Source organism: Mirounga leonina, unplaced genomic scaffold, assembly GCF_011800145.1.
Source record: "Mirounga leonina isolate KUSES-001 unplaced genomic scaffold, KU_Mleo_1.0 Mir_152, whole genome shotgun sequence".
Classification (NCBI taxonomy): Eukaryota; Metazoa; Chordata; class Mammalia; order Carnivora; family Phocidae; genus Mirounga; species Mirounga leonina.
The window spans coordinates 8,027,139-8,040,958 of record NW_023270380.1 but is presented as its reverse complement, the minus strand read 5'-3'; the positions used below and the strand labels follow the sequence as shown (position 1 = coordinate 8,040,958).

At 36.6% G+C, this 13,820-nt stretch overlaps 1 protein-coding gene across 1 annotated transcript in view; it reads right to left on the bottom strand.

Moving 5' to 3' along the window:
- The window catches only part of RYR2 (ryanodine receptor 2), a 725,313-nt gene that overhangs the window by 56,444 nt on the left and 655,049 nt on the right, over positions 1-13,820 (bottom strand). Inside the window, exons 83-86 of the mRNA XM_035008528.1 lie at positions 13,029-13,102; positions 2,870-2,950; positions 1,991-2,079; positions 591-719 (exon numbers count right to left, since the gene is read on the bottom strand). Coding sequence (XP_034864419.1) covers positions 591-719; positions 1,991-2,079; positions 2,870-2,950; positions 13,029-13,102 — 373 coding nt within the window. The remainder of the gene's footprint in view (positions 1-590; positions 720-1,990; positions 2,080-2,869; positions 2,951-13,028; positions 13,103-13,820) is intronic.

The window sequence follows — 13,820 nt, the reverse complement described above, 5'->3', positions numbered from 1 at the left end:
GCCTAAGGAGAATATAAAACAAATTGATGTTAAAAAAAAAAAAGATACTTTCTTCATGGTTATTGGAATTCTACCTGGAATATACATTACTGTATGATTTTATATGTATGTGTGTGTGTGCCTTCACACACGTGTGTGCTCTAACATGAAGTTTTACTATTCTCTTTTATATACAGTTTCTATGAAACTCCTTCCTTAGTTTTACTGGAACACAATAAGGAGTAATTTAGCGCTCTGTCCTTTCTCTTTCCCGTCTTCTTTCTTTTTCCTCCCTCTTTTCTTTAATATTTACTGAGTGCTTAATATATATATGAGGCCCAAGAGATACAAGAGAGTCAACATCTTTGTTCATGCCTCAAAGGAATCAATAATATCTTGATCTGCCAAACAGTAAAGCAAATTCAGTCCATATAAATTCACATCTCAACCTGATATTTAATTGTCATCATTGGCTAAGAATCTATATGAAAGGTTAATAGCAAATGTGAATCATGGCAGGAAAATAGGCATATTGTATTTTTCCATGGAATTCAAAGCTAACCACTTGACTATTTTTTTTCTTCCAATAGCCAAAATATTTAAATGTTTACCTGAATATACTCTGTGAGAGTGTTAAAGACTTGCTTTGCTACTTGAATTGCTTTAGAGAAATTCCGTTGTCCTTGTTCATCAATAACATCTTTCCCAGAGTAATACCAATAGAAATCACTGATGGATTCCTGGAAAAGAGGAATGATAAGATTAAGATACATTCTAAAGCTACCACTAACCTATCCTCCTTAGACAGAAATAACAGCTGGAGAGAAGAAGCAGAAAACTTAGCTTTAAAAATGACTTTCTGTCTCTGATGATCTTGAACTTCACAAGGATTCACAAGATTAAAGCATCTTTATCCACTGAGCAAAGTTAAATGTTTACTATGTAAGCACAAAAATTAGACAAGTCATGGATGTTTTTTGGGTTACAGACATCAGGCCTTTTTCTCCAACAAAGCCCGTAACGTTTCCTCATTAGAACTCCAAAATGTTCCTTGTTTCTATAAATGCCCCTCAAGAAACTGATTAGACTACTAAAAACACTGACAACCATAAACAAACATCTAAACAGGATCAACCTTTTTAAACAGGATGTTTTCAACAATAACTTACATTGGAAGGAATTTTAGTTGGCTAAAGGAATAACACAATGTAGTCCAGCATGCAGGCTACATTTGGGTTTTGAGATATGATTTTAAAAATGACAAATGTGTTTTCAGCAATATTTTTTGTAATTTGCTTCAAAAATGGAAGCATTAGGTAAAAAAAAATATTGTGCTTTTACATACTCAAAAGATTAAGGGAGAAACTGAAAGTTTGAACGTGCAGGTTTTAAACTACTGTATCTGGCTACTCTTATAAATAAGATGAGGGAAATAAAATTTGTACAGGGCTCCCATTACTTAGGAGTCTACACCTTCAGATTCAGTTTTATTAACATGTGAAAGATTACTACAAAATCAGGGAGATTCTTAAGTGGTGGAGTGTTAAGCTGAATTTTAAAATTAATTCAAGTATCGGGACAGCTGAAAAGAACTACCTGTTAAATTTAAGTGTATTGTAGGTATTTTGAAAGCCTTTCTTTCTCACTTTTGAAAATGTTTCAAATACTCTTCCCCCATTTATCTATCAACTGTAGCAGAAGGAGCAGAGCATGTAAATACTTTGCAAAAACAAAATGAATTTAAAATGCCATTAAGCTAAAAACTATGGGGGGAAAATGCCCACTTATAGAAAGAATAATGAGCAAAGGAGGAGCCAGGATCAGAGGCAAAGACAAAAGGAGCAGTTTCACCCTAAAACTTGGTGAAAGGCTATGATCAAAGACAAAGTATCTCAAAAAATTCTGTCTAGTCATCCATCAAAGTGCATTACAACACGTCAGTTTAATAACTCTGTCCCCTTATTTCAACGAACCAATCCCTTCCATTTCTTCCTAACAGAAGGCAACATACCTGGACTCTCAGGAGGTAGTCTACGGTAGAGATGATTATGTTGACAGTTGTATTATTGCCAGTCTGAGTTCTCAGATAATTTTGAAAATCTACATAAGATCAAAAGACGTTACTAAAGCTTCCTCAACAGTTTAAAATGAGTTATTTGAAGAACTCCAAAAGCAAATGAGGTCTCCAGCAAAATCCTTGTGGCTAAGACTGGTGCTTTATCCAAGAGGATTGTTTTAAGTGGGCATCCCAACCACATCGAGGTGCTTCACAGAATATTAATATTTAATTTTTGGTCTACAAGGTGGCTTACATCTGCTTCCTGATTCCTAGCTCTAGAGCTCTGGGCATGTGAATCGCTGGAAGAGGCTCCATCCTTTAGGGTATAGTAATTAAATTATGTATTCAAGAATCATTTGTTCCTGAGTACTGTGCTCAGTGCTGGGGAAACAAAGATAAAATTAAGATACAGTTCCTGCTTACACAGGGGTGCACAAGTCCCGGAGAGAGCTATTTATATTAACCACAAAGGAAAATACATTGGGCCAAGTAATACAATATATTCCCCAGTTGAAGAGAAGTGGTATAAAAGAAATAAAGCTCTATATTGCTCTGTAGATATCTGTCTCATGTATATCTTTTTTCCACCTGTCTTCTCTAACAGAAGAACAGCTGATGGGAATTAAGGGAAGTGGCTAGCTAGCAAAGGACTTTGAAAGTAGGAATGTAATACATAAAATGTCACACTGCATATACCAAACATACGGAAGAAGGCTCAAGATTGTTTGTTGACTCAGGGATGAAGTGTAATTAGAACTAGCAGGCCCCTGTCATTACTGGTTTCAAAATTCTGATTCCTTGGTATCATCACATAGTGGGGGTCTCACGCACCTGAGTTGTGTCCCTCACAAAGCAGTTGTAGGAAGCGGAAGAGGTCGCAAGTGAACTCGTCATCCTGGAGAACCTTTTCTCCTGTAGGAAGTCCAGAGAAATCAGACACGATCAACGACCCTGGCCTGGCCCTCCCTTTCTATCCCCACCTCCATAAAACTTGCATGTTGATCTAGCATTGTTCTGAACCCAAAACAGTCACAAATCATAGCCACTTTTCTATCCGAAGCTCATATGATCATGCGCTTGGCAGATAGATGCACTTTTTCTTTGTCAGAAAAGAACATTTGAATCTTAAAACTCAAGTTTCTCTCTGTTAAAAGCAGCAGCATGGGTTTGGCAACATTTTAGAAACAACCTGAAGATGTAAACTTTTCTTTTCTTTTTTCTTTTCTTTTTTTGGGTAATGTGTGTCTAGAAATGATCTCTCCATCTCTTAAAAACACCCAAGTTAAGTCTGCTTTGTTCCCAGAGTTTGATCAAATGATTCAAAATGCAAAGGCATTCAATGCATATAGAAAACAGGGCCAAGAGTTTCTTTTACTTAAAGAATAATTAAAACAATCTTGTAGAAATTGTAAATGACTAGAAAATGTTTCTTAATTCATTTCAATTCACAGTCTCATTAGCTTGCCTATGGATTTAAAAAAAGTAAAGCCTTCAGAAATCTGATATAGAGACGTCATTGGTTGGAGCATGACTTCCAGAGGAGAGAGAACTGGTGAACAGACCTAATTATAAATATTAAACCAAAAGAAAGACTTTGGTGGCTCATGCTCTGTGAGTAAATCTAAGCAGGAAAGATGAAAAGAAGGCTATCTTAGAGCTACAGAAGCTACTCAGCACCATTAAAAAAAACTATATTTGTGAGGCAAGCATGACACCTCAGAAAAGGGTTCAGATATTTTACCTACATTTCAGTCAAAATGTATCTTGATCACAAGTCACTCTGAAAGCAAAAACACAAAGAAAGAAACAAACAGAAAAACAGCACCACACAAATGAAAGTTGATTTTAAAAGCATAGAGTGTCAGTGGAAAAATGTTCAACGTTATGAGTGTATGCTCTGGCATCTAAATTTGTTGTTTAGAAATCAAAATGACACAAAAATGTTGTTCAGCAAGTGGATGAATGTACTTATGTCTTTAAAAAAAATGATAATAACTTTTCAGACTGGAGGAAATACTTTGGGCCAAGAAAGAAAACTATGCAATGACCATGTGTTTACTTTAAATAAATTATGAATGATTATAAGGACAGAGAGCTGATGGACTTACCAGTCTGCAGTCTGTGACTTTCAAAGTGAGAGGCTTCATATAATGGGAGGGTTAGGAAGCAAAACCATTTTGAAAACTAATATAAACATTAAAAAAAGTACATAAAATCACTGTACTGGTTTCCCTGCAAGATATGATATTTGGTGACCAAACTAAAATCACCATGCATACAGATTAGTCGTGTGGCAAGTTCAAGTTTAAGGGCACATTGCTGTGAATCTCAGTCCATGGCTGATAAGCCCATTCCTCAGTGTCTACATTCATGGCGGGATATAGCAAAGAAAGGGAGAACAGTCTAGGCTAATAAACTAAACTCTTCACTGATGATACTTACTATCTTTCCATGAACTATTTGAATCAGAAGAGTCTTTTTTTTTTTTTAAAGATTTTATTTATTTATTTGAGAGAGAGAATGAGAGACAGAGAGCACGAGAAGGAAGAGGGTCAGAGGGAGAAGCAGACCCCCTGCTGAGCAGGGAGCCCGATGCGGGACTCGATCCAGGGACTCCAGGATCATGACCTGAGCCAAAGGCAGTCGCTTAACCAACTGAGCCACCCAGGCGCCCCAGAGGAGTCTTTAACATGATATTTAAATCAAAATATTATGAGCTAGTTACACAGACTTACTGACTCTCTCCTTGTGAGCCCATCTAAAATGTTTTTTTTTTTTTTCTAGAAAATTGCATCAATAGACCATGTACTTTCAATGTTCATATACTCAATGTGGAATAAGTAACCCTTGATAGAAAGTATTCAGAAAGGTTAACAATGAAAAAAATATATAGTCTACCTGTGTTCCTAAAAATGCTCTGCACAATGCACACTGATTTATAACATAAGGCTCTATTTACTGTCTGCATGCACAGTATTTCCATGACTATATACCAAAACACATACAAGTAACTTTACTCACATAAGAACACGCAGCACACAGCAGAACAACAGGGAGAGGAGAGTGAGGGGGAGGGGGCGGCCAAGCCTTTATTTACCATCAGGTGATACGAGGTATAAACTGGGATGCTATTGCTTAATGGACACATTACTATCTGATTAAAATGCTGCCATTCCCCATGCTGCATGTAAGTGGTACAGTAACAGAGATGGATGATGGCTTTATGTCTGCAGAAGGTACAGGATCAACAGTCTATTTTGTGATGTATGCAAAAGAAATTCCATTGTAAGATGGAAACCAAGATTAATAACATAACGAAATGGAGTAAAATGTAGTTGAAAGTGCTCTGATGTTCTTAAAATATTATTTGTAATAGCTGCGTGATGGCCAAATGTGAATATGATAAAGGGCATTCCTTTGGTTTCATTTTTAATTATAAGGGGCTTATGATTTCTAATAGCGTAATAAAGAGAGAGTTATTTCAATACTGTTGCTGATGATGAGATGGGTTTTTTTTGTGCCTCAGTGTTCTCATCTATGAAATGAGAACATGTGCACTGTCTACCTCACTAGTTCTTCATAATTTGTGAGACCATTTTTAGAAATTGTGGAAAGGTTACAGTTTTTAGTAGCAGTGGCAGTAACACTAAATAAAGATGGGAACAACATGCCTAGGTGGTGAATATGGTTATTTGAACATACTTATTAAATGTGTTTATTATTTCTAAAAAGCCAATTTTAATGGACTGAAATACTCTCAAAAACATACATTTTCACTCGGAAATAATATTAGTAGACTTTCTTTTGTTCAAGCTCTCAGTAAAATTAATTCCTATTTTAAAAAATCTAATCCCTTTTTATTTTTTAAAAGATTTATTTATTTTTTATTTGAGAGAGTGAGTGAGAGAGAAAGCAAGTGAGGGGAGGGCCACAGGGAGAGAATCTTCAAGCAGACTCCCCACTGAGTGTGGAGCCCAATGTGCAGCTCGATCTCACGACCCATGAGATCATGACCTGAGATGAAACCAAGAGCTAGATGCTCAACCAACTGAGCCACCCAAGCGCCCCTTAAAAATCTATCACTTTTAAAGGTCACTGTTCCACTCACAATTGGTTTATCTAATTAACAGAAAAGTACACGAGGGTTTGCTTAAGTGTTTATTGGTTACCTAAAACATCGATGGTCATAGTCCAACATTGTGGCCTTGAGGGGCTTGGTTTAATTGTTATTAATTGCTAAAAGTTATCAATAATTGTTAAAAAAATGAATGCGATGAGTGAAAAGACTACCTAGTAGATATATAAAAACAATTGAATTAGGATAAATAAACCAGAAGACTAAGATCCTCTTTGTTGTAAGGTCTTTTCATGGCAACATCTCCAGTAATGGAAAGCTAAAAGGGTGAGAAGCATGGAATAGAAGACTGGTTGCATCAAAGAACTCCCTACAAAAGCTTGTTAAGTGGAACTCAACAGTGTTTCCCCACCATCCCCCACCCCGCCACTGCCATGGAAGAAATAGTTCTGATCATTGATCTTCAGAGGACTCAAATACCTATTTTATGCAATGGCAAAACTGAAAGATAAAAATATTTTTAAATAGTGAAAAGTCAGGTATTTGATTCCACGTGGGCGATTTTAATGTCACCGCTTAAATGGTTTAACTGGCTGCTTAAATTATACTACCACTCAACCAACAAGGGATACAATTTTTTAAATGGATTCACGATTAACGTTTAGTTAGTGACTACAGTGCGCTAGGCATTGTGCTAGATATATTTTCTCATCATGTCATTTCAGGTTTGCAATAATGCTATGAATCGGGTGACATGAATCCCATCTTGTGGTTCAGTAAACAACTGAGAAATTAAGTAACTTGACTAACGTCCTATAGCTATTAACTAGTAGAGGGTTTGAGTCAAGTAAATTTCAATAAACCTTCATTAAGTGTCACCTCTACGCTAGGCACCTTGTGAGGTCCTGGGCATATAAAGACTAACAGACACAAACCTGAACCTGAAGTTCATAGTCTAATGGAAAAGATAGGCAATGAACAGGTCATTTCAATATCATAAGGTCTTTCTGAGTCCAGTATTCTATAGTTTCTAAACTTCCTAAAGCTCACATCAGTAATCGATAAGCTCTTTGGCTAACAATCATTGACTACGTGCACCATATGTTAGTTAAATTGTGAACTCCTCCTTGTTTTTAATCAATTTTAGAACCTAAGGAAACCCATCTTCCAGATATGTGGCCTTGGGAAAGTCAATTCACCTTTCTGAGCCTCTGTTTCATCATTTTGATATGCGAATGAACAATCTCCAGAACTCCTTACTTTATAGGGTTATTGGGAGAATAAAATTGGTTTGGGCAAGTATAATTGCTGTGAAATATGCAAAGCACAATAGGAATAAAAGTGACATTTTAACAACATGAAGTCATAGGTTCAAAAGACCTAGGTTTCTAAAATATAGACTTTCAGTGGGTTGTGGATGTAATAATCTACATATTCCCTGAACTCAACTTGACACCAGTGCATAAAATGTATTCCTCTTTCAGATCCCAAGACAGCAAAAATGACCACTATGTGAAATAAATTAGGTATGTCCCACGGATAACAGAATTAAAGTACACGTTAGCTATGGAGGAAGACATCCCTTTGCTTTCAAATGTGATTTGCAGATTATTTCTCTTATAACCTCTTCTTAATGCCTTTCAGCTCCCATTACTCTAACTGGAATCCTTACTGTTCATCCATTCCATCCACCAACATCCTAACTGATCTCCCTACCCTCAGATTGTGATATCCATCTTATGCACTCTTGCCTACAACATTCATAGGCAATTTAATTATAACGCTCTCCCAATAAACAGATGGATTCCTTAACAGTAATTACAAAAAATATACTCTCAAAAATTCCCTCAATCTATCACTAAACATAACCTCAAAGCTCCGCAACTTCCATGAAGGAAATCATGCTGCTCACTATCCTTAGAAGACTCAGTCTATTTAGCATGCTAGCATTACTGAGGAATGAATAATCTGTGCACTTTAATGTTGCTGGTTTGAACAATGGATGCTAGGAACTTGCTGTCAGGTGGATACTACTGATGTGTTACTTACCAAATGGCTCTTTGTGGCCTCAGAAAGGAAGCATGGAATTCCTTGGCATGGCACAAAAGGCTTTCACAGGGTCCCACAAACTATCTTTCCCCTCTAGTCTATTTCTCTCCAACCATATTAGGTCAGTGATGTTCTTTGTCATGCTTTGTACCTTCAGCATTGCATATGTGGTTCCCTTCCATGGAAATGTCTTCCTTTGCCTTTCTTCTTTACCAGGTAAACACCTACTTCAGGCCATCTGTTACTTCTCCTGTGATCCTTCCTCATAAGCCTGGCAGCCAAGTACTTCAACTCAGTTCACTCATACACACACAGATCATGGGTTTCGAAGTTATTTGTTTACAAGTCTGTCTACACGAGGCTGAGCCCATAAAGAACTCCGATGCCTAGGACAGCGTCTAGCACACAACAGCCACTCCAATTTCGATCTGGGCTTTACTGTTTAAAAACTGTGCAGGGATGTTAGAAAAATCTAATTAGTGTCGTGAATTAACATCACAGGCTTTCCTTGACAAGAAACTTGACCCACAGGAAAGGCAGAGCAGTGTAGTCAGAATTCAGGGGGTAAGCTGAACTACACTTGTGTTGGACTTTGCAAACCTGGGGTGGGAGATAGCCAATACATAATTAAAGTACTGAGTAACTTCACTACTAACAAAAAATTAGGACAGCCAATATTGAGAGATTGTGTTAATCATTGTTTTAATTAACAATTCTTTTGCTGCAACTGCATACAGACTTGATGAGGTCACTATAAACACACCGAGTAAGAACCTCGATTTAGCGCATTATCAGATACAGATGGAAACTTAGGTTAATTGGTAGTTAATGTTTTAATACAGAATTTTTAAAAATCAAACAATTTCTGAGGGATGAGATCAGCTTCAAGATTTCATCTTGCTGATAAAGTCTAGGACCACTGCCAGAGGATCAAAAAATAAAATATCTTCTACTACATTCCAAGAAGTTTGAAAGAAGAAAAATTGCACTTTCAAGCTCATAATGACTTCGTGATGAGGTTTAATGGTTCTGAGAAAAAAAAAAAATCCACGGATGGAATGAAATTTTAAATATTCATATAGGTTTTTGGTTTTGAACTTCATTATATGTTAAAGGAAAACACATATGACTAAAAAATATACAGAGAGGACAACACCGAGCACATCACAAATCTACTAAACACACCTGTGAAGGAAAACTGGTTTTTTTGTTTTGTTTTGTTTTTTTGTTTTTTTTTTTTAAAACAAGTGGGAGGTCCTGGCTTTTGTAGAAACGGGGGAAATTTAGGAAGAAGGGATAGTAAATACTGGCAAACTTACAGGATGGTAACAGCAGTGGAAAAAGGAGTGTTAAATGATTAGTCTGAAATCCTTACATACAAACCTTAAAAAGGCATGTATTTCCCAATGGTATCTCAAAACAAGATTAGGAGTATCACGTGTAACCATACAAAGTTCCAAAGTGATTTTACAACTTCAACATTAAGTGCAAAAGTTGGCAATAGATTAGTGTCTTTGAAGGGAGGAATGAGCAATAAGTAAAGAAGCAAAAAATACTACCTAACCCAATACGGTGAGTATAAAATAAGCCCCGGGAAGATATCAAAAGATGGAGGAAGGGACTGGCTTGTGCAATTGGTAACAGTGGGAGGCAGAAGGCCTGCATTTCAGTCTTGACCCTGCCATTACACTGTGTGATACTGGACAAGCCATGTAACCTTTCCACCCCTCAGTCTCTTTACCTATAAAATGGGGACAATATCATACTGGTGGTTGTAGGTATCAGAAAGGTATATTTAAATTAAACACTTGGCATGGCTATATAATTTACAATCATTCTTATCATCATCAGGAAGAGATTTAGCCTAATAGAGACAGCTGGTTAGGATGGAGAAAAGTCAGATCATCAGATTATTCTCTCAGGGCTGAGTTTATACTGTTTGGGCCTCAGGCTCTGAAGATAACAGATTGAGATTTTTCAACCTTCTCTATGTATTCTGGGAGGGATGATCGATTTTCCTTCTTCTATGAGGGTACAAACTTTTCTTAACTTCTGTAGACCCTTAAACAAAAGAATGGGCATGTCACAGAAATTTTTAAAATATGCCAAAAGACAGAGCTGCCCTAGGCATTCTTAATTTGGGAAGTACATTATTCGTAGAGCGACTGAATTACCATTGTGTGTCCTAATTGACCTCTTGAAAAAGGCAAGCCAGAATATTCGGAGAGCACAATTTGATCTCTTCAAAAATCTCATCCCTTGCTTATTACCATTGCCTATCATGTCTTTTAGAAACTATCATCTGTGTTATTACATTAGTTTGCAACTGTTTCTACCAATCTTCGAAGTCAGTCTCAAGAATGAAAAACAGTTTTTATGTTAAGAAGGTTTTTAATGTGTGATGTTTTCAAAGGACTGGAGTAAAACTCTGTAGATCTCTCAACATTTGGAAGGAAACTGGCAGAGCCCCCTGGCCACGAGGAGACTCAGCCAGTCCCAGTCTCCCCACCCCACCCCTAACCAGATCACCACTGATTTTCCCATGCACCCACTGGTGCAGCCATAAAGCCACAGTGTGTCCAAGACAGAAACGTCACATGGAGACTACCGCACACATCTATGATTCATTCATTTACACAACAGTTGCAAACACTGGATCCACCAGAATTTTTTGAAAACGAAAGAAACGGAACAAAACAAATCCAGAAACGTTAACTGAAATGCTTCTCGCCCCTCTGTGACTAATATGTTAATAACTGCACATCCTCATGGAAAGAAATAAAAAGGAAAGCTTGGTATATGAGTTTCAAAATAAAAGGATGCATGATGATGGAAATGAAATGATCTATTCGTTAAACAGTCTATAAAAGGAAGAAATGCACACACACAAAAAAACTGTCACTGTCAAGACTATACACAAAGCTAAGGACAAATGAAGTAGCAAATAAAGAAAAGGCAGATCATTTGTAATAATTACCACGCTCATGTGTGATGACTGAGGAAGGGAGGAAAGTACATTTACAGTCGACGGAAAAGGAAATGGGGAAAAAAAGAAGTTGAGATGTTGTTTTTGCCTTGCTGTTTGTAAGGAAGTAAAATAGAAAAAGTGTTAATCAGTTTGGGCAATTATTTGTGTGTGTTGAAAAAGAATAAACAAATCAAATCAATCTCATATTGAGAGATGGGACTAATTCTCGCATCAGAATGGTCATTCTCACCAAGTGATTTCTGAGCTGGGACTCACGAATATTACTCCAGTCTGCATCTGGCTGACAAAGGACAGGAGACCCAGTAAACTAAGCCTGCCGGGGGCCACTGGTCCTGCGTGAGCCGATATGAACAATGATGAAGAATGATTAATGGGCCTGTGTTCATGCCTCTGGAACATTAAGTAATAACTGTAGGGAAAAATGAAATTGATTTCTAATTCCAAGACAGGGAAGTCAGACTTTGGACAGAGAATTCATTCATTCTCAGGCACTTTACAGCTAAAGGAAAATGCCCAGGGCTTCCTGGAGACCCCAGAGGCAGGCAGGTAATGGGCCCTGAGATTTGTAAGGACTCTGAATTCTCTAGATGGGGCCCTCAGGCTGGGTGTTATAACTGTTGACACAACCCTTAATAATGAAGAGATTTAGCTGGATATTCATTTTGGAAAATTTAAGTTTAGACTGCTGCTGGCAATTTTCCTTCAAGTTAGCTAACACAATTAGGTAACTGTAGGACTGACAGTTGATGATTGAACCTATACATTCAAATGTCAAGCAGAAAACAAAAGCACACAGGAGCTGTATAGTAGAAGCATTAGAATATACATAAGTGATAATTTTTAGAAAACAGTAAGAAATATGCAGCTAATTCTTTTTACCTATTGTGAGAACAAAAATATATGGAAATAATTAGAGAGATCAGTTATTTCTAAAATATTTCAGAAAGGTAAACAGACTACAAATGACAGATGGGATAAAATTTATTTTTTTGCAACAAGATTAGTTTTATCAAAGATCTGATGCTCCAAAACTAATCACTTATTGATAAGATGACCACTCCAAACAAGACCAAGCAAACAAAAACAGATAAACACACAGGGCCTCACTGAAGATAAATTAATTGAAAAAAGTCAAACACAAAAGAATAAAAGCAAATCAAGACAAAAAAATATTGAAGATTTTTTCTTAAAAATACTGAAGTGAAAGTGCAGCAATAGTTATTTCTGCTTTAAATGTCCTGTGTGCTAAATTTTCTAGTTTATATGCACATCTATTTACAGAGAAAAAAAAAACTTTAAGATTATGTGAGTCATTCTATTTGTGCACATGTAAATTAAGTGATCGGGATTATTTAAACATTAAAAATGACTCCTTAATTATTTTAATCAAATTTGGACTTGCAAAGACATATGGATGTATGAGATATCTGTTCTAAAAGGGAGGAGACAGTTGAAATAATGGTTAATGGAAGGATCCCAAAGCATCACTATTCTAAGGAGACAGAAGAATCCGAGAGTTGGGCAGTTTGCCAAAGTAGCCACAAGAAGTCAAACATTCTCTAACTTGGTTCATCCATGTGCTTTATAATTTTACAGATAATTCATTATCTAATAAGGGATCTTGATCTACCACCCAACTAGGGGAAAGGTGACCTACAGTAGGTCTGGAACAAAAAGGAGTTAATGGCCAACAGGGAAGGTTGAGTTTTGGGTGTGATCTGAGGGAGTGTGCAATTATGAACTTTTAAATGAATCACATAAGCATTTTGGCTACTTAAAAATAACGTTGTATCTCTTTGTATTGAAAAGGTAATTGGTAACTGACTCATTTCAGGAAAGGGGGGGCAGTTGATCCTTTTAATTTAAGTGATTGATACCTGATCCTTCCTCGGTCACCATTCCAAGTCCTTCAGCTTTGTTTTGTCGCTCAAATGCATTTAGGTCGAGGACACTACAATAACAGGGAGAAAGACACTTAGAGGACTAATAGAAAATCTTCTTTCTTCAGGAGAGCAAGTGTCTACAAATCATGTTTCACGAAATGCGAACCAAATATTAACATACGCTGAAGACATGCCCCAATTCAATGTCTACCAAGCATACTTTCCTAGTAGCAGCCCAGTTTCTCCCCAGGGTCTGCACTGAAATGATCCATGTGAAAGGCAAACATAAGGCATTAATGGGTTTCAACTTTGGGAGTACATTACAAAGTTAGCAGACACACTGAAATATAATTATAATAATCATGTTTTTCCAGCTGGATAACTTATTACATTAAGTATCTGTCAGATTCCTTTGTCAAATGCTGTCTGAGTGATTTTAAATACTGTAAAAAATAGACACTGATTATCATAAATTAGTTGGTGAAGGATCATTTATTTAGGGAAAATGAGAAATGGTCTACAAGCTCCCAAATAAAACTCATCAGAATTTTCCCTCTCCTCTTTTAAAATTCATACACTGCTCATTTTCAAGTACGCAGAATACACATTAATTCCCCAAGGTCCCTATTTAATCATAGGGAAGACTATGATAAGACATCATTAACAGTGAGTACGTTAATAATTAAGACATTACTAACAGCTAACAACAAGATAGAAAATAAGACATCCTCTATTGTCCCACTTTAATGTGTACTTAATCATTAAAAAATATTCTCTGTATCATTG